We start from the raw sequence: 25,611 nt of genomic DNA on the forward strand, positions 1-25,611 counted from the left end.
CATTGTAAAATGAAAAAGGTTATAATAAAAAGCGTAAAGTAATACTCCCCAACATTTAGATCCAAAAATGAATCCCCAAAAACGGGCACGCCTTTAAGTTGCCTTAAAATGACAAGTCGAATAATATCAAGTTTGGGTCTAAAGGAACTAAGAAGAGGAAACGTTTTAATGATTTACGTCGAAATCGAACGCAAACAGCTAAAGTTAGTCTTATTGCTTTGAAGAAGTCTTGGCGATTACACGGTAATCATTTAGCGGAAGAATGACATCGATTATTTTAGCCGCCATCGTAACAAGTGGTTTTTTTTACTACAAAAATCGGCAATGACGATTTTTTGGACTACAAAAATCTGCGATGACCATTTTTTTGACTATAAAAATCAGCAGTTTCGATTTTTTTTGCTAAAAATCAGCAGTGACGATTTTTTTTACTTTAAAAAGCAGCTACGATGATTTTTTGGATTATAAAAATTAGCCACGAAAATCTTTTTTACTATAAAAATCAGCATTGATAATTTTCTTGTATCCGAAACAGTAATGGTTCTTTTTAACATAAAAATGAGCCATGGTGATTTTTTTATCGGAAAGTTTTTGACTATAAAATCAACCATGACGATTTTTTTAGTACAAAAATCAGGGATGATGATTTCTTTCGTTTATAAAAATTAGCAATTTTTTTTACTATAAAAATCAGCAGTGACGATTTTTTTGCATCTGAAAAGAATAATGATGATTCTTTTTGATATAAAAATTAGCCGCGGTGATTTTTTTTGAAATCTAAAAATGAGCAGTGAGAATGTTTTTGAGTATAAAATCAACCATGGCGATTTTTTTACTATAAAAATCAGGGATGACGTTTTTTGCGTTTATAAAAATCAGCAATGACGAATTTTTTGAACATAAATATCAGTAATGCAGAATTTATTGACTATAAAAATCAGCAGTGACTAATTGTTTACTCTAAAAACAGGCAAAGACTATAAATATCCGCGATGACGATTTTTTTTTTAAAGCAGCAACGATGATTTCTTGGGTTATAAAAATGAGCAACGGAGATTTTTTTCTATAAACGCAATTACGACTTTTTTTACTATAAAAATTAGTATAGAATTTTTTTACTTTAAAAAGCAGCAATGACTATCAATATCCGCGGTGACGATTTTTTTTTTTCTAAAAATCAGCAAAGACGATTTTTTTACTCTAAAAATCAGCAATGACGATTTTTTTTTACTATAGAAATCACGCATGAAAGATATTTTTACTATAAAAATCAGCATCGATAATTTTTTTAAGAACAATGTCGATTTTTTTTCATAATAAAAACGAACTGTGGCGATTATTTTGACTCTAAAAATCAGCAACGATGATTTTTTTCAATATACATATCAGCAATGACAACTTATAAAAATAAAAATCATGCATGAAGATTTTTTTCCTATAAAAATCAACATTGACGATTTTTTGACCAATGAGGACTTTTTCACAATTAAAATGGGCCATGACTGACTCTATAAATCAACAATGACGAAGTTTCCGGTTATAAAAATCAGCGATCAACGATTTTTTTTTATTTCTAACAATGACGATTTTTTCGAGTATAAAAATCAGCAATGACACTCCTCCCAAAACGAACAACCTACGAGGGGGGAAGATACGAAAATTAAGTACTAGAAAACAAATATTCGTAAGCAGTCCTCTGTTAAACGTAAAAACTATTACCTACGTTAGGAAAAATTAAGTAGTTGCTACTTTTTGGACCTTAACCTAAAATTATTCGGGCTCCCGGAACAGGTGTTTCAAGTCGTGCTCGTAAAGGGCGATCAAAGTCATTATGCCGAATCCGGACAGGAGGCCGCCTAAGTGGAGCACGCACTGGAGCAGGTTGTCTTCGTCTTCGTGAGCCGAACTCAATTCGGGGATCATGTCCACCAACGCGATGTAGATAAAAGTGCCTGCGGCGGCAGCGAACAGCCACGAATTGGCCGATTCCGTATTGCCTGGAATTTTCATCGGAAATCGCTCAAACACGTGATAAGCGAAGCAAATTTTTCGACGTCTCAAAATATCATCAGTTTAACCAACTTCCGGTACTTAGAGGTTAAGTTTTACGGGTTTTCTTGTTTTGGCACGGCATTTATTTGTAATAATCCAAATGTTTAAGCACCAGTAAGTAGAAACAAGATTGCTTTCGAAAAATCATCACTGGGCGGGGCAACTTCGTAGCGCGAAGCAGTTTTTTATTACAAAAGGAAAGAACTTCGCGATTTTGTGTGGTAAACGGACGCGTTATTTTTCTATCGTGCTCCTGCGGACCACTATGGAACTTTCGCAAAATCGATGTTATTTAATTGTGCATGAACCCTGTATAAAGTGCCCTTCACATCTCGTTGAACTTCAAAGTTACAGCAAACATCGGTAAATATCAAAATTTGCACAAATAATAGCGTTGTCGAATGATATTTCTTCAAATATCTCGCGCCCTGTACAATTGACGAACCTGAAACTCTCACGACACGGTTTACGATACTGTTCAAATAAAATTATCCCATCTTTGACGGTTTTTCATTTATCGCCAATAATTTAGCCACAAAAACGGAAATTTTTAGGTTACTTTAGATTAGACACAACCTGTATATGATACAATCATTCTTCGAAGTAGAGGTTATAGCCCTGGATTTTCCACTCGTCCTGGTTTAAGAATTTTTTGAAAATAGTAAATGGTTTTCGAGAAAATAAGTGACGTCATGGAGTCTTGACAGTCCCCGAAATAGCGATTTCAATATGGATTTTTTCAAATATCCCGAGAAGCGTATGTGATAGACGAAAACCGCAAATACAACAATTGTAGCTCTTGATCCGGCCTATGACACCGTTTGAACCAATTAGCCATATTTTTTACGATTTTTAATTCGCGGCTAATAATTTACTCTGTGTTTTAGATTTTTGCCTATAATTTGAAAACCCTGTATCTTCTGCGTCTGCCGGTTAAAGAATTTTGCCAATCGGATGAACGATTATGGAGGGAAACAAATCAATATATTTAAAAAATACTTGATAATTTAATTGGGGGTGTATGGGTGACGCTGTAGGAGTAGCACCTTTGCTGCGAAATGGCCACACCCAAGCATCTGCGAGGGTGGTTTCAATGCACTGGTCTCCACAGGGTCTCCAGCTCTCACTTGTTGGCTCCAAGCGCCACACCCTGGCAAACTGCGTTGGCCCGCAGGCTAAACCAAGTGAGGGTAGCCAGATATGGCGATAAGCTATTGTTGGGCAGCAGCAGCAATAGTACCATGTGGCGGTGCCGAAGATGTACTTCACACACAGCGTTACAATGGATGTGGGAGGCGCGACTGTGGGAGTCTCAACGGCTTCCACACTGCGGTGCAGAAGGGAAACGGAAGTCCCACTACACTATATTTCCATATATTCAACATGGCTAAAATAGGTATAAACGCGGCCCTCAGTCCGGGGCACCCCTTAAGTGGGGAGAGGGTGCGAAGAATCCCCCCGTCCTTAGAAACTAGCAAAATGCAAATACATAGAAATAAAATAAAAATTGCTACATGGAACGTACGTAGCCTATACATGGCAGGAAAACTCGCCAATATAGATGCAGAAATGCATAGACTCCAGATTAAGATCTTGGGGCTAAGCGAGGTGCGATGGCCAGGTACTGGGACTCACAGGACTAAAAATGGTGTCCTCTACTATTCTGGTGGCGACGATCCTGAACACCAGTATGGCGTAGCTGTGTTCATCTCCTCTGAACTGGAGAAATCCGTAATCGATTTTATTCCACTCGGGGAACGAGTGATGCTTCTGAGACTGCTCACTACTCATAGAGTTATGAATGTGATTCAAGCGAATGCTCCAACAGGGGACAAGTCTGATGAGGTGGTTGAGGATTTCTACTCTACTTTAGAAGAAGCCATGAAAATAACAAAACAAGGGGAGTTAACAATTGTTCTTGGCGACTTCAATGCAAAAATCGGGAAGGGTGCTGATGGCGAGGTTTGCGGTGACCAAGGCCTTGGAACACGCAATACTAGAGGTGACCGCCTGGTACAATTCTGTACAGGACACGTCTCTCTGCTGCCAACACTTTTTTCAAACAGCATCCTCGACGTCTGTATACGTGGAAGTCCCCAGTCGATCGTGATGGCCATATAGTGAGAAATCAAATAGATTTCGTCCTCATCAAGAGTCATCTAATGAAGTTTGTTAAATCAGCAACAACATACCCTGGTGCAGACGTAAACAGTGACCATAACCCCGTGGTGATAAATCTACAGCTTCGTTACTTCACTAGAGTCCAACGTCCAAATAAACCTAAGCGAATCGATGTCAAAAAACTCGTCGATCCCGATATACGAGCTAAAGCAACCGAGAGTCTCGAAGCGCGTTTACAAACAATAAACAATTATAATGACGAAGACGTGGAGCCCCGGTGGACTGTTCTAAAAAAGGCTCTTTTAGACACCCAGGAGATCGACATCGGGTATGTACAAGCCTCTAAAAAGCAACAGTGGATGACGGACAAGATCCTTAAACTCATGGATGAGAGAAGAAAATACAAAACCACAGACGTTAACCGATACAGGGAGCTGAATAGGGCGGTCAGATCGGGATGCCGGAAAGCAAAGGAGGGTTGGCTAGCTGAAAAGTGCAGTGAAATGGAGGCACTACAAAATAAGCACGACTCGTTTAATCTCCACAAAAAGATCAAGGAATTCACCAACACACAACGCAAACAGATCCGCGGTATTCTGAAGGACACTAACAACAAGATTTTAGTGAGCGTTGAGGAAAAGATAAAAAGATGGAAGGAATATGTTGAGACTCTCTTCAATGACGCACGACCCTATCAACCACCTCTAGACCATGATCTCAACGAACCCAGTCCTGTTATCACGATAGAGGAAGTGAGACGTGCTATAAAAATTCAAAAAAATGACAAGGCTGTGGGACCAGACCAGATTCACGCGGAAACCTTGAAATTGATCGTCGATGCAGATGATACAGGCGTGAAACTTCTTACATCTTTATTCAACTCAATATACGAAGCTGGGAAATTACCAACGGACTGGTTGAGATCAACGTTCATCACCTTACCAAAAAAACCTAACGCTTCCCAATGCGACGACCACCGAATGATAAGCCTGATGTCTCACGTTCTCAAGGTCTTTCTCCGTATCGTCCACACTCGTATATACGCCAAGTGCGAGAGGCAGGTTGGCGGAACGCAATTTGGATTTAGGAACGGTGTGGGCACACGTGAGGCTCTCTTCTCTCTCAACGTGCTCACACAGCGATGCAGGGACATGAATGTCGATGTGTATGCCTGCTTTATTGACTATCGAAAAGCTTTCGACTGTGTCTCGCATCAGAAGCTCATCGAGATTCTCAAACACACCGGTATTGATGCCGAAGATCTGAAGATCATTACGCAGCTGTACTGGAATCAAACTGCAGAGATTAGGGTAGAGGGTGCAACATCCGAAGAAGTGGAAATTAGAAAGGGTGTTAGACAGGGGTGTGTCCTGTCCCCCCTCCTCTTTAATATATACTCGGAGGCAGTGTTCCGAGAAGCACTGGTGGACGTGAAGGAAGGCATTAAGATCAACGGCATCCTCATTAATAACATACGTTTCGCCGACGATACGGTCGTGCTCGCCGGCAGCCTACCACATCTCCAGAACATGATGGATCTCATCGTGGAACACAGCACACACTATGGTCTACATATGAACGTTGCCAAGACCAAGGTGGTTGTGTTCTCCGAGACACCAAAACAGGCGGTCCTCCGGATTAACAACCAGGTCGTGGAACAAGTGTCGTCCGTTAAATATCTTGGAGCCCTTGTCAACGAGACCAGTGACTCCAAAATGGAAATCAGATCAAGGATAGAACAGGCCAGAAGGACTTTCATCTCAATGAGGACCCTCTTCAGCAGTCGAGATTTGAACCTACAGCTCCGCATGCGCATACTGCGTTGCCGCATCTTCCCAGCGCTACTCTATGGCGCCGAGAGCTGGACATTCAGCCAATCAATGGAGAGTCGCATTGACGCCTTCGAAATGTATTTGTATCGCCGTATGCTGCGCATACCCTGGGTAGACAGGATAACCAACGAGGAAGTACTGAGGAGAATGGGTAAAGGTAGAGAACTGCTGGCAACCATCAAAGAACGGAAGCTTCAATACATCGGACACGTTGTGAGGGGAGAACGTTATGACATCTTTCGACTCGTCATCGAGTGAAAAATCGACGGTAAACGATCTGTGGGTAGACGACAGAACTCGTGGCTAAAGGATCTGCGTCGATGGTTTGGAAGGACATCTATAGAGATTTTCCGAGGTGCAGTTTCACGCACCATTATAGCCAGTTGGATCGCCAACCTCCGAAGGGAGACGGCGTCCTAAGAAGAAGAAGAATTTCTACAGTTTAAATGTGGACATGGACTTTTATTTCTCTGCTAAATTTGAAGTTGATATCTGCGAAATTAGGACACTTAACATATTTCTCATATAGCAAACGTGAAAACCTTAAATACAAAAGTTTTTGCTATCTACGCGGGCTAAATCGCAATATAAAAGAAAGTGAGATCTGAATCATAGTCTTTCAATAATAGGGGGACCCATTTTTCAATTTTTTTGAATTTGCGGCGCACCCTGAATATTTTTAAAAAATTGTTACGAATAAAAGTTTATCTTTTGCTCCTTCTGGTTCAAGAATTTTTTTGGTCTCGTAAATAGTTTTTGAAAAATGATGTTTTTTGTAGACCCTTGCACGCGCGATTTTTTATTTTTTTAGAATACTTCCCGACCCCCAGCCCCCCTATTTTTCATAGGTTCCGTCACGGGGCAAAGCTTCATATATGTGCGAAATATGAAGTCCATTGCTTCAAATTTCGGAAACTTATGGAAGATGGATACCAGCGCCGGATCAGGGCCATTTCTTACAAGCTTATGTGCTTCGTGGAGGGTTATTCAGGAAAAACCAAAAGACGAGAACGGAGAACTGAGAACGAACACACAGACAACAAAATTTTTTTTTTCGACGGTGATCATTTCTGTACCAACGGCGATCCCACAGGACCTACAGTTACCGAAATATAAAATTTTTATACGAGCGCAGTAACAAGTGTTTCTAATTGGTAACTTTTTGTTTGCATAATGGCTGTGCAATTTTAACGTTAAAACGGAGAACAAAATTATTTTAGTTTACAATACAACCGCTTGTCGCTAGCGCTTTTTTGTAATGTTATTACTGTGCTGGGCTAGGCGAAAGATTTTCCCATCGATGTTTATTTAAAAAAGGCACAATTTACTATTTTATTATATAGATAGAATCGGACTAATCTGTACTAAGAACCCAATATAAATTGAAAAAGGAAAGGTATATGGCACGGCACTTCTTGAAAACAGTGACAATTTTATACACTGTATTTTAATCAGTCGGTATTTCTTTGTAAAATACGTCCAATATGTACTCAATTTACTCAAATTACATGTGACCAATTGCAAACAATTGCAAAGAAGTTTTTGTAATTACTTACAAATGCCGAGTTCTACCATAAAGTGTTACCTGTGTTTAATATTCTTCGGTTTGGTATACTACTTAGTTTAAGTTTATTAGTAATCATTCTTATTTCGTGTGTAATACAGCGTGTAGACTCTCATTGAACTTGGTGCCAGCAAGCAAGCTTTAGAAGAAACGGCCACATTGACGAAAATTCGAACATCAACTGTATGGAAAATTGTGAATAATCTCATTTCAGCGAGGAAAAAAAGAAGCGACACTTTCCCGAGTGTAGATGAAAGTGATATTATGCGATACTGTGATAATTATGCAAAAAATCTAGGGCATACAGTTTTAAGGCTTTCCACTTTACTACTGTATATTTAATCGCATTGAACATGTTTGGCACCAACTGCCATTCGCCGTAACAATGTTTTTCCCCGTGTTAACTCCAATGCCCTCAAACACATAAAAACCGAAGTTTTTAACATCCCTCCACAAAGTTGGGCAAATTCTGTTAAACATATAGAAAAAGCAGAACAATCGTATATTCATATTGCAAATAATGTGATAATATATTATGTGAATAATTTTAAGTAATTTAAGTAGGTAATAAAAATAATTTGTAATTTTATTTTAGATTTAAACATAAATACATACATAAATAAATAAATATTGTTTAGTATTTTTCCTAACAAAACCTCAAATAATTAAATTCTAAACAAAGTACGGACCTGTTCGGCCATATTTCATTCTTACAACTTGCCCGGGTCTTTCCTTAATTCGTATCAGTTAGTCACTTTCTTATATCTATGAACAGGCTTTACCTTTGAATTTCATGTTAAAGCAATTCAACAAACAAAAGTAAATCCATTGTATTCAGATTTATCGCAAAAACATTCTATTTAGGTTACGTTTATTGCTTGAAAATCGTTTCAAGTTTCTTACCGCGCTAGTTTTTTTTCTGTAAGTTAGAATTAGTGACATTTTTTCAGCCGTGACTTGGATTTATTTCAATTGTTTTCCTTAGTGCATACCAATTATTGAAATTTACAAGGTCACTTGGCATATTTCAATTTCTTGATATGTCTTGTTCCAATTATCGCTTTGGTGTTCCTACATACCAAATTTTAAGGTATATTGAAATTTCTGTCAAATGGTGCATCTACGTCATAATTTCAACATTGACACCAAGGCAAAGTACTTACTGTATAGGGCTGAAGGTCACTTAAATTTTTTAATTTCTTAAAATGTCTGATTTCAATTATCCCTATAGAGTGTCTTTTCCTGTATACCAAATCTTAAAGTTTATTGCAATTTCTGTCAAATTACGCTTTTACGTCATAATTTCAAAATTGCAATCAAGTCAAAATACTTACATACATAAGTAAGTACTCACCAAGCAGCAGTCCGAAAATATTGCCCAAAAAACACAAGAGACTAGAGAGCATGTTATAGAACAGCGCCTGCTTAATGCTCATGCCGGCTTTGAGCAACATGGCGAAGTCGCCGAGCTCGTGGGGCAGTTCGTGGCAGAAGACCGCTACGGTGGTGGAAAATCCTCCGGCGATGCCGCTGGAAAATGCGGCCCCGATGGCCATGCCGTCGGTGAAGTTGTGCAGGCCGTCGCCCATGATCACCATCCACGCGACCGATGAATAATTCTTAAAAAAAAAAAAAAAACAATAAGGACCGTCTATTAGGAAACACTAATTAAAAACTTGGAGCTTTGCTTTTGTATAGTGCTTTCACAGATTTTCGGATCGTTGAATGCACTTAATATAGAAGGAATGTGCAACTTTTGACATCTTGTGGGCCAAACTTTAATGTTCATAATTATTAAAGATATATATCAGTCACGAAATAATACGACATTGTTATTATAATACAATTAACCAAAGCAACAGAATGAAATCAAAAAGTACGTCCAACTTTATAATTATAATATAATAAATACATTTATTGTTTTGCCAGCTATACATATTATTACACTACAAAATATTAGATGATACCAACTTTAAGGCCTAATAAAACGCAGATATCCAGCAAAGCCAGACACTGTTCAAGCCTCAATTTAATGTAAACCAAATTACCCTAAGAATAAAAAAAAAGAATCAAATAAACAAAATTAAAGATGTTACGCCGAGTTTAGAATACATTAACCATTAAATATAGTTTTCAATAAAGAGAGAAGTCGCGGGACAAAGGAGAAAGGAGTAAGGGTAAGGGTAAAAAGCAGAGTGGTTTTCCGATACAAAAATTGTTGACCTCCAAGAAGATTTTTCACACCGGTTTTTAAAAGTTTTGGTTAGATTAAATTATTTACTGTATGTGCAATGCCATAAGAAAATGATCTCTTAAACATTTCTTTTTGATGTTGTGGTATTCTCAATATAAAATTTTTTCTTAGATTCGAGTCATGAACCTCTGTATGAAACGTGATTTTCTTAAAACGGTGTAACCTAAACCTATTGCACATGCTAAGCCAACCCGAAACGGCCAAGTATGGAGAAATATGATCCTGTTGGCGAACTCCCCAAACAAGCCGCAAACACAAATTTTGTGCCTTCTTGATACAATATTGGTCAGCAGCAATGATTGAACTGTGACAAAACGATGTATTCGCAAAGCAGTTTCTTTGTTAACAATTGGAAGCAAACATTTATGACTGTATAACTAACTTTAAATTCCGATATACCATTCTCAATTTGTTTGTAATGTGACACTTGAACCGTAGCCTAGAGTCCAAGGTCAATCCTAAACTTTTCAATGTGTCCCAATATGGTATAGGAGTGTCATTATGATCATTTTGTTTTTGACATTATGTACTTGGGAGTCATTTCCAAAAACCAACACCGACGATTTGGTTGGATTTAACTGCAGTAGATGATCGGATGCAATTTTATAAAAGTTCTTTAAGTCAGTGTTAATTTTAGTATCAGACTGCGTCATTTAATGATCTTGAAAAGAAAAGCAAATTTGAGTGTTGTCAGCATATAGGTGATAATTAGAATATTTTAAAGCCTTTACAAAGTTAAACGTATCGATTATATACAACAAGGGACCAATATGCTACCTTGTGGTACACCTAACTCAACGGAGAGTAGTTCGGAATTTACATTGTCGCAGAAAACCTGTTGAACTCGATCGGATAAAAACGAATTTGAAAACACGCGTGCACCTTCACCAAACCCAATGTAGTGTAAAATTGAAATAAGCAAATTTATGATTGATCTCAAAAGCCTTGCTAAAGTCTAACAAACTTGAGCTACAAAATATATGTTTTTTTTTTGGAAATTAGAGCGGTAACAAACCAAACATTTATTAAAATTTCATTGTTTATTTTTTTAAATACAATTAGTAATTAGTTCTCCAGTTTAGTTAGTAAAAGAAATAAGTAAAAATATTTTCCAGGCGGTAAGTATTTTTATATTCCTTTTTTCCCTATAAGCAACTTTTCTAAATAAAAAACTTTTTTTATTGAAATAGATGCCAATGAGTTGCTTATATAGGGTATTCGGAATTTGAGTTCGGAAACTTGGAGGAAAGATTGATTCAACGTGGTAAAATAATGGTAGTAAGTCATGTAACAAAAATTAGAAATTGTAATATTTCCGAGTTATAGCTTCTAAAAATTCCTTTTTCAAAATTTTATTTCTATTTTTTATTTTAATATAGTAAAAGTTATGGTTATAAAATAAAAGTGTTTCACAAATCTGTCATTAGAGGGCACTTTACCTAAAGCATTTTTTTTTATTTTTCTTGTATTTTATTTGTTTAGACGGATATTGCAAAATAGAACAGATTGCCTTAAGCAGAATCACAAATCCTCAAAAATTATTACTCTTCTTTTAAGTCGACAAGTGTTATCGTTTAGCCACAAATCGATATTTTATTCTTGGCGCGAATTTTTTCCTGTAAATGTGTTTTTATCTAACACGCCTTAATGAAATTTGAAAAAGTCATTGTCACAATCCGTTAAAAAATAGTTTCTATTAAAAGAGCTGCTACTGTGATAGTACATCAGGAATATTCAAATACTGAATATCGCGATATGCATTTTTGAAAATCGAAATGCAGATGAAGCACAAGGACTTTATATCGAGGCTTATCCCAATAGAAACGTTCCATCTACTAAGACAATCATCAACATACACAGAAGACTTGGTGAAAAACGACCATTCAAACCTCATACTAGGAATAAAGAGAGACTAAGGTATAAAAGAACCGCTACAAGAAAAGAAAGAATACGTCAACCCACCCATCAACGAGTATGAGAAAACTGCCTGCCCAGTTTGGTAAGTTTTGCATGAAAATGATTTTTGGCCCTTCCATGTTCAAATGGTTCAAGCACTGTATGACGGTGATGAGCAATTAAGAGTAATTTTATGCAATCAAATTTTAGGAATATATTCTAAATTACCCGCAATTCTTGAAAGTCATTTTGTTCACCGACGAGGCAAAAATTGAAGGAAAACATCAGCGCCGGTTTATAGGTTTATAGGGATTATAGGAGATAATCTTATAGGACCTCGTTTCTTTAACGGATCGCATAATCTATCTGCAATTTCTCCCAGGAGGGACTACCACCTTTGCTGGAAGAAGTACCCTTGCAGTGGAGACAAAACTTATTACAGAAGGTATTTAAATCAGGTATTGGGATATCGATGGATAGATCGGGGCCGAGCTCTAGCTTGACCGCTTCGGTCACCAGACCTTAATCCGATGGACTTTTTTTTTTTTGGCGCACTTAAAGTCTTTAGTGTACGAAACGGTTGAGAAATCATTGAAAATAGGCTAGACGTATTTTTTCGTGTTCGACGGCATTTTTTAAAAATAATATAAAATACATAATTTGTTATTTTCGAAAATGTTAAATTTTCGAATTTTTGTTAATTTTTGTTACATGACTTACTATCACTATTTTACTACGTTGAATCTTTTCTCCAAGTTTCCAAACCCAATCTCCGAACACACCGTATAGAGCATTCACCAGGTAATTTTTGATAATTGAAAAGAACTGGTCGCATTTATATGTACTGCTAAATGCACAAATCAATCTTCTTACGAATTTTTTAAGCTACAGAAAATCGTCTTCTTCTAGGCATTTTTTTGTAGAAATGTCACAACTCCACGTCTTTAAATTTAGATTTTATGAATGGGTTTTCTTGAATTTTCAACTCCTTTTGCAAGTGTATTGGAGCATTTTGTACATTTACTATTAGTTGCATTAAATCTCTTCGAAAACTGTTCCTATCGTATATCATATTGAGCATAAGCAATATTTTCATACGCAGAGGGCGTGGTGAAACGGTAACCGTTACCCGACAGCATCTGTGCCTCCCACAAGCCGATTTTGTTCTGAAACGCTTTCAAATGGCTGTAGAAATCGTTTACTAACTGTCCCAGTTTTTGAATTTCAAATTTGAATCACTGAAATAGCCAGAAATGCTAAGTCACATATCCATTTTGGGCCACTCATTTCAGTACTTTTTTTATTTGCACAAAATCCTCTCATTTCAAAGCTCGTAAAACCGTTTCAGTATTTTCTCTTTGCATGGCTATCTGACTTCACAATATGTGACGCCGTCATATTCGGCTGATATTTCATCCAAAAACGCGTTGAACCGACGATGGTGATCGAATAAAATTGATGGTTTTTACTACCCTATTCGTAACATTCTGTTCGACAACACAAGTTCTGTTGGAGGATAATGCAATGTATTATCAAATCATCTTTTTGCACATTTAATTCAGTTGCTTTTTGACTGGAAATTATAATGAAACCTTTACATAAGCCGACCATAGAAGGTGCACCATCTGTGCGTACTCCAACTAACTTTGACGATGGCAAGTCAAAACTTGTGAATACCTTTCGAATATCATTACAAATGTCCTTTCCTGTAGTGGTTTCCTTTTAACGGCTGTGAAGCAAGCAAAATTCTTTAGTAACTCTTTAGCAACACATACAATAAATATAGCCCACTGAGCTGTTTCGGATAAATAGGCGCTCTCGTCCAATGCTATGGTCACTCAATGCTGTTTTTATATCATTAGTCATCATTTTTAATATTGAATTCTTCCATCACTGAAATATTCATTCATTACAAATAGGCTTATCTTTGTGCAAATATTACTTATGCTCACATTGTATCTATCTACACTTACACACTATATATTTTTTGGCGGATTCGCCGGTCAATCGCGTCTAGAACTCTTTCCAAAAGGAACGATCGCAGTATGGAAAATAGATATCACAAAGCAAATGATGCAAACCACAGAAAAGAATAATATATTAACATCGAGTCAGTATGTATGGGTTTCAAGCGATATTTAAGTGCAAAAACACACTGTGACCATTTCAAGGTCTTCGATTGTGAAAGCCATCACATTCTTTCGCATAAGCTAAGACACTATGGGCACAAGCTATCAAGCTTGCTTGCATTTGCATTTTTATCTAATATATATATATATATATATATATATATATATATATATATATATATATATATATATATATAATATATCTATCGGATTTTCTGCACTATGTTTAATGTTTAATGGAACATTTTGCTGAAAAACATCCAGATCGACCCCTACGTTTTAAAAATATTAACAGAAAAATTTAAAAACTTTAGGACTATTATACAGAAGTATTATATATTACAAAAATTAAATATTTATCAAAAACCTCATTTTCAAAAAAAAATTTCTGAATGTTGCAAATTTATTATTTATATATTTATTTTTAAAATATAATAGACCACAGTAAATGCACTGCCATAAGCAAATCAACACCAAATATATAAAAAAGACTTTCAATCACAGAAATCGATAGATATCGATAGAACTGCAAACGTCACTGTTGACAAAAAATTGAAAATATGTCAGAAACCACTTTTGACTTGTTTTTCACATTTACTGGTTCTGAGAACAGCACATGGCAGTGTTAAAATTTGGAATGACGGTAAGGAAAAACAAAAATGTAAGGACGCATTTTTACCTACTTACTATTCTTTCAAACAATTGTTTTACCACTAGTAATGTATTTTTTTTACCACTTTTATTGCATTAAATCACAGCCATTTATTTATCTGTGAATGTACTATACCTGGGCGCGGTCATGGTCATACACATTTTTACAGGCTAACTTTTATAATTTCTCGATAAAGATTCATAATGTTAAAATCATTAAGTGCTTTTAAAAACATCTCAAAAAAGTGATTTCATCTGTCAGCCTCGAAGCAATAAATACCTTACTTAACAAATACAAATGCATAAAGATAAAAAAGCAAACGAATTATTAGAAAAAAATATATAAATAACAAAAAAAAGGCAAAAACAAAAACTCTAAGATTTACATGTAAGATTGGTTTGTTTTCAACGTCAAATTTAAAGCAATATTTGTGTGTTTCAATGTTCAAATATTTTTTCATATAACCTGATCAACTGTCAGCAGTGGATTCTTAGTTAAAAAAAAAAAAATTCCACATGCTACTGTAATATTAAACTGCCGATTGATGAGCAATAGAAGTTCCTGATGTGTCGCGAATTCTTGGCTTCTTCAGAGCTCAACTGAAAGTGTTCAGCAGTTAAGCTGAAAGTGAACAGTTTTAGTTAAGCTGCAACTGTTCAGCAATTGAGCTGAAACTGAACAGTTTCACTTAAGCTAGATTAAATCTTTAAATATTATATGCTTGGAGTTGATTTGTTTCTTCTTAATTACATTAAATTGAGGAAGTTTTCGTTATTTTGTGGTGTTCCGTGGACCCTCAATTTAATCGGTAATCACGAGATTTTGGTTAATTAAGTGGAATGTTTTCTCTTTCGTTTCTACTTTTGAAGGTAAGAATTTTTAAAGTTTCGGATTTTTCTAACATACAAAGATATCGATACCCGCATTATTAAAATTTCAATTTTTTCAATAGTTTTTTGTAGTAGTTGTAGTAAGTAACTAGAATTATTATTTTCGCACATATAAAGAGTTAATTTATTTGAACGCCGAAAAAACAAGCAGCTCTCAACGTTGTATATTATCATTATTAACTTAAAATTATGTTACCAATAAATGCTTACAGTAGATACAGACACATTAGTAAGGTTAAAGTGAAACAGCAACATTTTTTAAGTCGAAACTGTTCAGCCAAAGGTGTTCAGCAGTTAAAATGAATAAAAGTATAATATTATATAACATGAATGGCGTCATATGAGCATAACATAAAAATGTGAGAGTGAAAATTGCTATGGTAAGTTGTTAGAAAACAATAAGAACCACCCTTACACAACAACAAATTAAACGTGGAGGATTACAATATTTTACCTGTTCAGCAATTAAGTTGAAACTGAACAGCTTCAGTTAAGCTAAAACTGTACAGCAGTTAAGCTGAAACTGTGCAGAAGTCGAGCTGAAACTGGACAGTTTCAGATAAGCTGAAATTGTTCAGTTTCGGTTAAGCTCTGAAGAAGTCCACAGGAAAAATTCAGAAGAGATTTGTAAATAGTGTTTAATTTTCCTTTTAATATTCATGAATAAATTGTAGTTTAGTGCTTATTGAATAATAAAGGCAAGAATAACAATTGGTATACCTGGGGTGCAGCGTGGACGTGACCATGTTTGTGCGAATGGCCGTGGTGGTCGGTCGCATGTTCCCTAACTATGACGGTATAGTCCTCGTGATCGCGAGGCAACATTTTCGTCTCGATGCAAGGACTCGAGATCAACGTCGACTGACACTCGGGTAGGTTTCGGTTGGCCTCGCACTGCTCCAATGAGGACGGCTTCAATTTTTTCGTCAACGGTAGGTCGGAATTAGAAGCCAGCCTCGCGTCCGTCATGATGTCTTTATAGCAATAAGGAGACGGGTTGTACCTGTCCATGCATTGAGTTTCGCTCCTCTTGTCGCCCTGATCATCTAAGACTTTGACGTGGGCGTGCTAAAAGAGGACAACGCATGTTGAGACGTAATATTTTTGTGATATTGCATGGAAAAAGCGTTTTTATTAAAACGACATAAGGCGCAGGGATTTCAAGTTTTAAAAAATGGTACTAAATATTCAATAAACCGCTGTTAAGATCGGGAGACATTTATTTTGTACACGAGGCGCTGTGAAAAAATTATAATTTATATTAAGGCATCAAAGAAAAAAAAAAACAGAAAGAGAAATACAGAAAAACAGAAAGAGAGAAACAACCTCGTCTTCCTTTACATTAATTCAATGAAACAAGGGTTTCCTACTTGAAAAGTGTAAAATAAAAATTATAAAATATGGTTTTAACTTTGTTGTATCAATGTAATTTATTAAATTTAACATGTAAATGATGTAGAATAAGAATTGTGGTAAACATTTTTCCTGGATCTAATAAACATGTTTCTATTATAAAATAGTTCCTACATAAAAATATTGATATAATTAGAACACATTTCCCACTTAAAAAGTTTCCTTATTCAGTATAATTGTTTAAAAATAAAATAAAATAAATAAAAATAAATTAGAAAATTAATGTTTTTATTTAGTTGAGTTTTCTCAAATTTAAAATGATAATTTTATTATATAAATATTTATAGGATAGATCTAATGTAACAATTGTTGTAAGCATTTTCCTTTGGTCTAATAAACACCTTTCTTTTTCATAAAAGACTTCTTATTTAAAAAGTTTCCTTATATGGCATTTTAAAAAAATGAAATATGTTTTTAATTTTTTTATTTACTTAAGTATTCTCAGATATGAAATGCCTAACTTTATTATATAAGTGTAACTTATTTTAAGCATTTCGAGGACAGGCTTACTATAACAAATTATTGTAAACATTTTTTTTACTAATAAACATCTTTATTCTTCAATAAATACTTCCTAGCTAAAAAGTTTGCTTATTTGATATGATCATAAAATATTTCCCACTTAAAAAGTTTCCATTTTGAGTATAATTATAAAAGAATTAAATAAATAATATATATGGTTTCAATGTTTTTCTTCACTTAAGTTATTATCAAAGTGCAACTTATTCCAAATATTTCGAGAATAAGCCTAGTATAAGAATTGTTTTAAACATTTTTTTTTGTTGAAAAGTACCAACAACCAGAAAAGGGCGAGTCTCTCCGACATTAGGAAGTATCCAGAGTTAAAACAATATACCACAGATTACACCTAACGGAGCAAATGTACAAAATAAGTCGAAGAAACACTTAAGAAGCGATGAATAAAATTAATCTATTAACTTAATGCAGATGTTTATTGCCATGAATACCTACTAGAGATATAATGTGCATATATAAAGGGTTATTTACGGTGAGTGCCCTATTAGACGTTTATGGAGAATGATTTACGATAAAAACCTAAAATTACTTATGTAACCGAATTTGAGCTACTTATGTAAAATATTTTTGGCCGAGCGGTATATACTTGTAACATATAGCTATTTTAAGCATTTTCAGAGATAAAAAATACTTTTTAAGAGATTTGGCATCAAACCAGCCAATATAAAATAATTTTTTCGCAACCCGTACAGATAAACACTTGAATTTTTGGTTTCGGTTCCCTCATAAATTCATCTATGAACAGACTTTCATGGCAGTGTTAAAATTTGGAATGACGGAAAGGAAAAACAAAAATGTAAGGACGCATATTTAAATATTACTTATTTATATATTTGTGTGTTTTAAAATGTTCCAATTTTTTTTTCATATAAACTGATCCACAACTTAGCGGTAGGTTTTTAATTACAAAATAAAAGTTAAAAATTTATATTGCTGATATAGAGAAGGGTTTTGTATTATATTATATGTGTTTAGCTGTACAGGTCGCGAAAAAAAGTATTATTTTATATCGGTTTGTTTGTTGCCAAAGTTCGTATAAAGTATTGATTATTTCGAAAAATGTTTAGGATAGGTATGGAATGCGTTACATAAAAAGTTCCAGAATATTTCGCAAAATACATAAATGTAATAATATGCAAGGTGTTCCATTTAAAAAACGAAAGTTGATATACGTTACGAGTATATCTGGCAACACCGCATGGCTAAAAATATTTTACATAGGCAGCTCATATTCCCTTTCATAAGTAATTAACATTTCAGGTTTTTACTGTAAATTATTCTGCATAAACGTCTAATAGGACATTCACCATGAACAACATTGTATATGTTTTTTCTTTTCTTCGGTGCTTGGTGCCAGATTTTTTTTTATTATGTTTAAGAGGAAAGAAAAAAAATTAAGATAAACGCCGGTAGGGTTTGGAATTTTCACTTAGTACAGTACTTACCGCGACAGCGTTGCTTTTCTGTTTCTGTTTCCTCCAGTTGCCCACCAAAAGGATGAGCCTCTCCATGATAAAGAAAAACGTCAGTCCCATCATGGCCACGAACCCTTTCCAAGTGTTCTCGTTGTGATCGTGATGCTCCTCGTGTGAGCTAGCACCCATGGCGTGGGGCAATAGATGAAGCAGCGCATCGCCCGCCAAAGTACCTAAAATTTATTAAAAAAAAAAAACGCTAGGATGTTCGAAATAAAGTGCGAAATTCGCGCTTACCGACAGCCAGCGCGACCAGAAACTGGATCAGAGGTTTGTAAAACCTTTTCTGCATTACCGGTATGATGACCAGTGCCAAAACTCCGCACACGCTTATCAGGATTACGGCCAAGATGGAATATATGTACACCATGCTTGTATTCCTGGGCGATTCTTTGTCGATCACTTCAAATTTCCCGTCCGTATCTAAACCGCATCGATTTTCCACGAGGCCGTACATTAAAATGGGACAAGCCTCGAGGAAAGTTGAACGGTTTAACAAGTTTTCACTAGAGGAATATTTTTCAACAAACTTAGTTGTAGGTTCCTCGTTTAAACACTGAAATTCAAAATATAAGGTTTTTGTTTTCATTGAAGATACGTTCTTCATTGTTGAAAGTCTCAGTGCATTTCGCAAGTATTCATATTCCACATTTCTACATATACCGCGTCGGAGACAACGAAATTACCAGCTACGCCATAAATATATAAAAAAAATGAACAGATTTGAAGTTTGCAGATGTTTTATATAAATAACGCATGGCTGCATTACTATTTACAAATCTTCTAAATTACTCCTATGTCAGTTGTTGATAAATCGAACTTGCCTACACTGCTCATGTTGCTTATATAGTTTGAAGGAGGTGGAGCTAAAGGAGCGTTAGGAACATTGTCTGTTGTCCATCCTTACATTCAAAACATCACTGACCACATATCAAAATTCTTGTCCAAAAATCTCTCAAAATCTTCGATCCATCATTATACATATCAGGAGATTACAGCACATGCGGCAAAGAACACATTGGAAAAACAGGACGAAAAATATGAACTACGCTAAAAGAACACGAACGAGCCTTAAGACTACGACAAATAAACTCAGTAAGGCACTGAAGAAGCCAACAGGATGATTGGCGAAACGTCAGTAAGTTCGATTTATCAACAGCTAACGCACAGGAGGAATCCAGATTTGTAAATAGTATTTCCCTATGGAAGTTTCGTTGAAAAAACAGGTATGGCTGCATTTCGGCATATAAAACAATTGAATAGCACTTCCGGTTTTACCGGAACTAAGACGGTTAAGTTTAAGTAAGAAATATATTTTCTTTTTTCAATAGCTTTGGTGATCAATGTCATATTTCATTTTTTATTCAAACAATTTAAATAAGAAAAAAAAAGGGTTTTAATCAAAAAATTGACAGGTAGAGTATTCTTTATAGAAAATCATTTGATGAAAGTGAAAAACAATCCTTTCAGTAAAGTACATAGAAAATTGGACTTTGCAGTAGTGTTCCGCAAAAACTTCCAATGGAACCTCCCTCAAAAATCCAATTTTTATCATTCTGTGTTCAACTTATAACAATAATTTTTATAATAAAGTTTTTATGTATCTCCAATACTTTTTGAGAAACTTAAGCAAGTTCGTTTCATTAGCAACCGACGCAGTAGGAATCGGAGGCCTTATTAATTTTATTTATAAGACCTGCTGATTTTTATTCCTACGTAAGAAAGTCTAGGTATCAAGTAAAGTCATCTGGCTCAGGTCATTACTATCTCTCTAGTTTTAGAATAATTTTAACTAAACTGACATCAAATCCTAATATATGTTACTAATCTGCGTGTTATATTACCGTTTTGTTATCCTCTGTGACTTCGCGCACCTCCATTTTGAAATCCGCTCCCTCCAAATATTCATCTTGGCGGTCCAAATTGGCCGAAAGCACTTGCAATAACCGCAACCGCTTTACAAACTTGCCGAACCCCTCCATCGTCATGACGTCGCCATCGCCGTACTTTAAAAATATCTTTTTTAAAAAGTCCTCGTCCGAACTACTATTGTCCTTGTCACCCGCATCTTGGACACTCCTCTCGATTATATCGTGAACGTTTCCAATTTCCTGTGCCGGTCCATCCTCAGTTTCGACATCCGGGATACTTTCTTCGTTAAATTTTTCTCTAAAAATTCGAGAATTAATAATAAAATAATAATAATATTCCAACGTTAATAATAATTGAACTTCAAAAAAAAAGAAGAAACAAAGTTGAGAAAAATGCTCGCACACGTCCATCATATTTTTTTTCTTGCGTCTTTTTTGGGCTAAACAGAAAATATACGGGGTGAATCAAAAAGAGCACGCATAGCTCATGTAACACACCATACACATAAGTTTAATTCTGAAATAAATACTTAGGTAGCTAGTATAAAACTGAGAGAATTGAAATTTCGATTTTTGTTTGATATGAACACAAAACGAGAACTCAAGATACACAGTGAGTAAATGTTATTAGAAGTTGAGGCTAATCTCGCATTGTGCAACTTCTTAAATAGCTTCAAATAATGATGTTAGCCAACGAACAGGTTAGCGTGTATTAAAAGAAAAAAAAATTGAGTTAATTTCTACTCTCATAGTTCCTTTTCCAAATTGAAACCAGCCTGATATGGCAGATAGACAGTAGAAGGGGATCAATAGAATGGAGACATTTAAAATCATAAGTGTATAGAGAAAAACCACAAAATTTATATGAGTTAAAATTTAGAATTACAAAATATTCCGAGAAATGTTTTGAAGGGGTTTTTAAACAAATTAGCATATTGTCAAGAAATTTATGGGGCGCAGTTTCAACACGAAATAAAATAACTTCTTTAATATGTCTTATTTCTATTAATTTACTCTCAATTTTGATCACCGCAGATCTTGTAATGGGTTGATATTTTGCGTTAAACAAATTAGAGGCTTCTTCTTGAGTTGTCGTATTGTCTCCACATCCGATAAAAATTAAAATTTCAATTATCTGGTTTTCATTTAGATGCCCCACATTCACTTTCTTTACTGACAGAAAGACATTACTGGTACTAGCTACTCACCTGTTCATTTCAAAATTAAATTTATATTTTTTATTCGTTTGCTCAGAATTGGGCATCTACTTTTTGACCCACCCTGTAATAATTATTATCATTTTCAGAACAGTATCCTATATGAAATCCGAGATTACTCTGTATAACTCTATAGCACAGAAACTGTTGAAAGCTTTGATTTATCCTCCCAGCTAAACAAGGAGTTAATAGCCTCTTCAAGAATATTTTTGGCCTCTGCCGATTTAATATAATAAAATTTAGTACCTTAAATTTAGTTGGTTCTTCTCATTCACCCACTGTATATTTGGATCCTTGTATCCATCGTGACGATTCAATTCCATATATCCTATAGAGGCATGGGAGGCGCACGGGGAGTGCGTCGCGCAGATAAAGCAAAAAATGCACACCGATATGAGCCGATGAGCCATTATAGTCTAAAAAGTTAATTTTGGCCAATCAAAGACATTGTTTTGATTGTCGAGTTTGTTAGAATAATATCATTGCCCACACTACTCTTAACTACCTAAAAAATAAAAGAGTATCAATGGTTTGCTGACGTTTCGCCAATCATCCTGTAGGCTTCCTCAGAGCTTATCAAAAACTGGCTCTATACTATACCCAGTTTGAGGTATTGAGCGCATAAGAGCTACAACAAAAAAACTGGAATATAGTGTTCCCTGAAAGGACACTGCACCAACCTTCCAACATCTTTCACCAATAGGACTGAAACAAAACGCAGTAAAGACACCCAGTTATTTTATGCACTGTAACCGAAGTAACCACTCCCTAATGTATGCCCTCCCTAATGGGGTTTAGTGATAAGGAATTTGATAAAAGACACAATTAGACCCTTACTAAAACTAACGAAAAGTGCAACGCTAAGGTATCCTAAAGCAAGGCATAATGCACATTACCCAGCAAACTAAGAAGAACACTAGACGCATCACTTGCTTAGTTGATATAAGACCAAAGCCCAATACTACGAAATGATCAGAATACTAGTGGTGATATGATCAGAGTTCCCACTAAGATCAACGCAAATCTCCACACTACATCTAACACAAGAATGCTGTAATGCGAAACTGAAGGTATATATTACAACTCCACCTGAAGAACTTCTATCTGGTTTACTGGTTTAGGAACAGTAGCAACTGAATTGTTCCCAAACCAGCTCTAGCAAGGGTGGGATGGAACACGAGCAGATGTAAGGTGTTTTAATTTTATATGGGATATGGTTGAGATAGTTTTATGACTCTGTAAACAAGAGAGTCGATAACTGTGCTTGTAGGTTTTCTATTAACTGAATGACCCAATGCTAGGCCAGATTTTCTATTAAGAATTCGAGATTATTATTAGTTTCTTAATTCAATGGTATAGGGTATGGTTAAGGACATAAAACTTAAATGGCTAAGAAAATTACATAAAGTTTCCATAGTTTTGGTATTAGATGAAAAGTGCTCAGCAGTTCCTTCTAAGGTGGAGAACTCAGAGCCGTGCCCGATATTTCAGAATTACAAGAAAAATATATTCCATAAAAGCGTTTAAGATAATAAGCCTGGGGAAGTGTCTCCACCCTACCCCAACTGAAATTAGCAGCCACAAAAATAACCTGGTTTTTTTACCTTAAAGATGCTGCACGACTTCAAGATCACACTTATTGGACCGCAATTGAATTTGGTTTATTGGGAAAACTCAGTGATGCATTGAAATGGAACGTTTTTATGAAATCGACCCTGGTAAACCGAAATTAATAAGCCGAGTCCAACCTTGAACTTATTTTTAAGTGAGAAAATGTGGAAAAACGATCGTTTTTGTAACAGGCACGATGACTATTATATTATTCTAAATGCGTAAATTCTAAAACGTAACCAACAATATGTAAGTAGATATATTTTTCTAAGTTTGGTAAAATCTGGAATCTCAATTGTTGTTCTTAATGTTACAGTTTAACCAATTAAATATACCCTCTTAGGAAATATCAAGCGAAATAATGCAAAGTGATAATGAAATAATAACATTATCAACGTTGCAAGCTTGAGAACTAACCTTACTTATAAACACTGTTTAGTTCACTCACTTATTAAAGCAGGTACATGTTTTGCTCTAGATATTAAGTTATTCTAAACTAAACTTATACTAAATGTTGCAGACACCTAGGGTTGTAAGCTTCACAAAATCAATTTAGAATAACCCTTCAATGGTTAACAACACAGTAAATTCTGGGGTCAAGAGATTTTTTTCTGATACCCCAAATTCCTTAACCAATGTTCCTAATACGTACACTATTACTAATTCCTTGGCTAATTCTAGTAATACCTCGGCTAATACCACTAATTCCTTTATTATTACCACTAATTCGCAAATTTCTCCGCAGTTTCCCTTTCTTACAAATACTAATAAAACATCAAAATAATTACATCGCTTGTAATGCACTAAATATTCGCCCAAAGATGCTACGCACGAAGCATTTAAAACTTGTTTTATAATCCGATAGCGATTAGGGATTAAAATGCCAGTCGTAATTTGCGTCGTTATAGGGTCAACATAAAAACAAATCAAAGTACTACGAAAATATTTAAAACTACTATTTTAACACTCAAAATTCGGCAACTTAAATTTTAGAAAACAAAAGTTAAACATAATCCGTAATTATTTCGGCACAAAAACTCACCTTATTTGTTCCAATTGCAGATTTCTTCGACGATCGTCAGTGAATCTTGAATATATAATTCCAACGAAATCCTTTGCGAGTCCGTGTTAGGACATAGGCAGCTTCGATTAATCTTCTGAACTGCACCAACTCGATCCAATCAGAACGATTAATAAGTTAAATTCCATATATTTTCGGACAATTAATTTTTTTATTCGGCGATTTAGGTTACCCACTGCTGCTGTGCCAAATTGCCGGGTAATTAATAATAGGTTACCACAGAGTGGGAGAAAGGCCTATCGGAGAGGAATACCATAATGGGATGCGATTAAGAAACGAGTTATTATGACTCGAATATGTTATACAAAATAGGTTTACTAATTACATAAAAAAAAATGAAAATTTGGCAATGTTGGTGACTCTGACCGGTGACGTAGTGTTCGTTTCGTACACGTAAAAAAAAACGTAAAATATTTATTGCCAAATTTTTTTGAGTTTGAGTATCGAATTAAAAATGGTGCATAAGGATTATAAAAGTTAATTTGATAAGTTTAATTATAGTTCTCCCACATTCCTATCCCGTACCATTGAACATTTGTAGTATTCTGTGGTCCTAGATGATGCACGAAACGAGGCGAGGGTTGTCGGCAATGGGCGAGTGATTACAATATCTTTGCCCGACGTCATGTATTATAAAAGCATTTCTCATTAAAAATGAAAAGAATCGCGTATATAATTCGGATATAATAATCGAGGATCGTTTTAAGTAGCGCTTTTGATTGACGGGCAATTTTTGTAATTGCCGAGATTTTTTTGTCATTCACGTGGCAGGCAAGCGTTTGTACAGGGTGCTTGTATATGTAGAACTGAGGACAATGAAAATTATTTTCCAGGCAACGTGTTAGAGAGTTGTTTAACAGCATGGACGGGTATTGCAAAAAATGAATCGTTTTTCAAAATATAAAGTGCTTATTATTTCCGCTGCAAATTGTTAATAGATTAGATAATAGCTAAGCTAAGCTAAGGACACTCGCCCATTATATTGTAAAGTTGGTTGTATATAAACAGGGGCAGCG

The 25,611-nt window shown here is 35.3% G+C and overlaps 1 protein-coding gene across 4 annotated transcripts; it reads right to left on the bottom strand.

Moving 5' to 3' along the window:
* On the bottom strand, positions 1–24,696 carry LOC132708100 (zinc transporter foi-like). Of its 4 annotated transcripts, none has more exons than XM_060680220.1 (9): positions 24,557–24,691; positions 22,409–22,531; positions 22,150–22,319; positions 20,660–20,984; positions 19,053–19,371; positions 18,786–18,988; positions 16,111–16,458; positions 8,924–9,188; positions 1–1,997 (listed from the first exon to the last, which is right to left on the bottom strand). In XM_060680220.1, the coding sequence occupies exons 3-9, from the start codon at positions 22,311–22,313 to the stop codon at positions 1,771–1,773; spliced, it is 1,851 nt and encodes a 616-aa protein (XP_060536203.1). In that variant the 5' UTR covers positions 22,314–22,319; positions 22,409–22,531; positions 24,557–24,691; the 3' UTR covers positions 1–1,770. The 4 variants fall into 4 exon arrangements, with proteins under 4 accessions (XP_060536203.1, XP_060536202.1, XP_060536201.1 ...); XM_060680219.1 differs by lacking the exon at positions 24,557–24,691 and adding an exon at positions 22,584–23,493; XM_060680218.1 differs by lacking the exon at positions 22,409–22,531 and having other exon boundaries at positions 24,557–24,696.
* Positions 24,697–25,611: the final 915 nt, after the last annotated feature.

This window comes from Cylas formicarius, unplaced genomic scaffold (genome assembly GCF_029955315.1).
Source record: "Cylas formicarius isolate icCylForm1 unplaced genomic scaffold, icCylForm1.1 PGA_scaffold_10__41_contigs__length_53128322, whole genome shotgun sequence".
NCBI classification, from domain to species: domain Eukaryota; kingdom Metazoa; phylum Arthropoda; class Insecta; order Coleoptera; family Brentidae; genus Cylas; species Cylas formicarius.

What these genes read in the sequence shown, in the direction of transcription:
- LOC132708100 (XM_060680218.1), bottom strand. Translation starts at nt 22,313, where the DNA reads ATGGCTCATCGGCTCATATCGGTGTGCATTTTTTGCTTTATCTGCGCG. An exon ending in ACGTCCACGCTGCACCCCAG is followed by an intron (nt 9,189 to 16,110) that starts GTATACCAATTG and finishes TTTTTTTTTAAG; the next exon opens with AATTATTCATCGGTCGCGTG. An exon ending in TATTTTCGGACTGCTGCTTG is followed by an intron (nt 1,998 to 8,923) that starts GTGAGTACTTAC and finishes TGAAAATTCCAG; the next exon opens with GCAATACGGAATCGGCCAAT.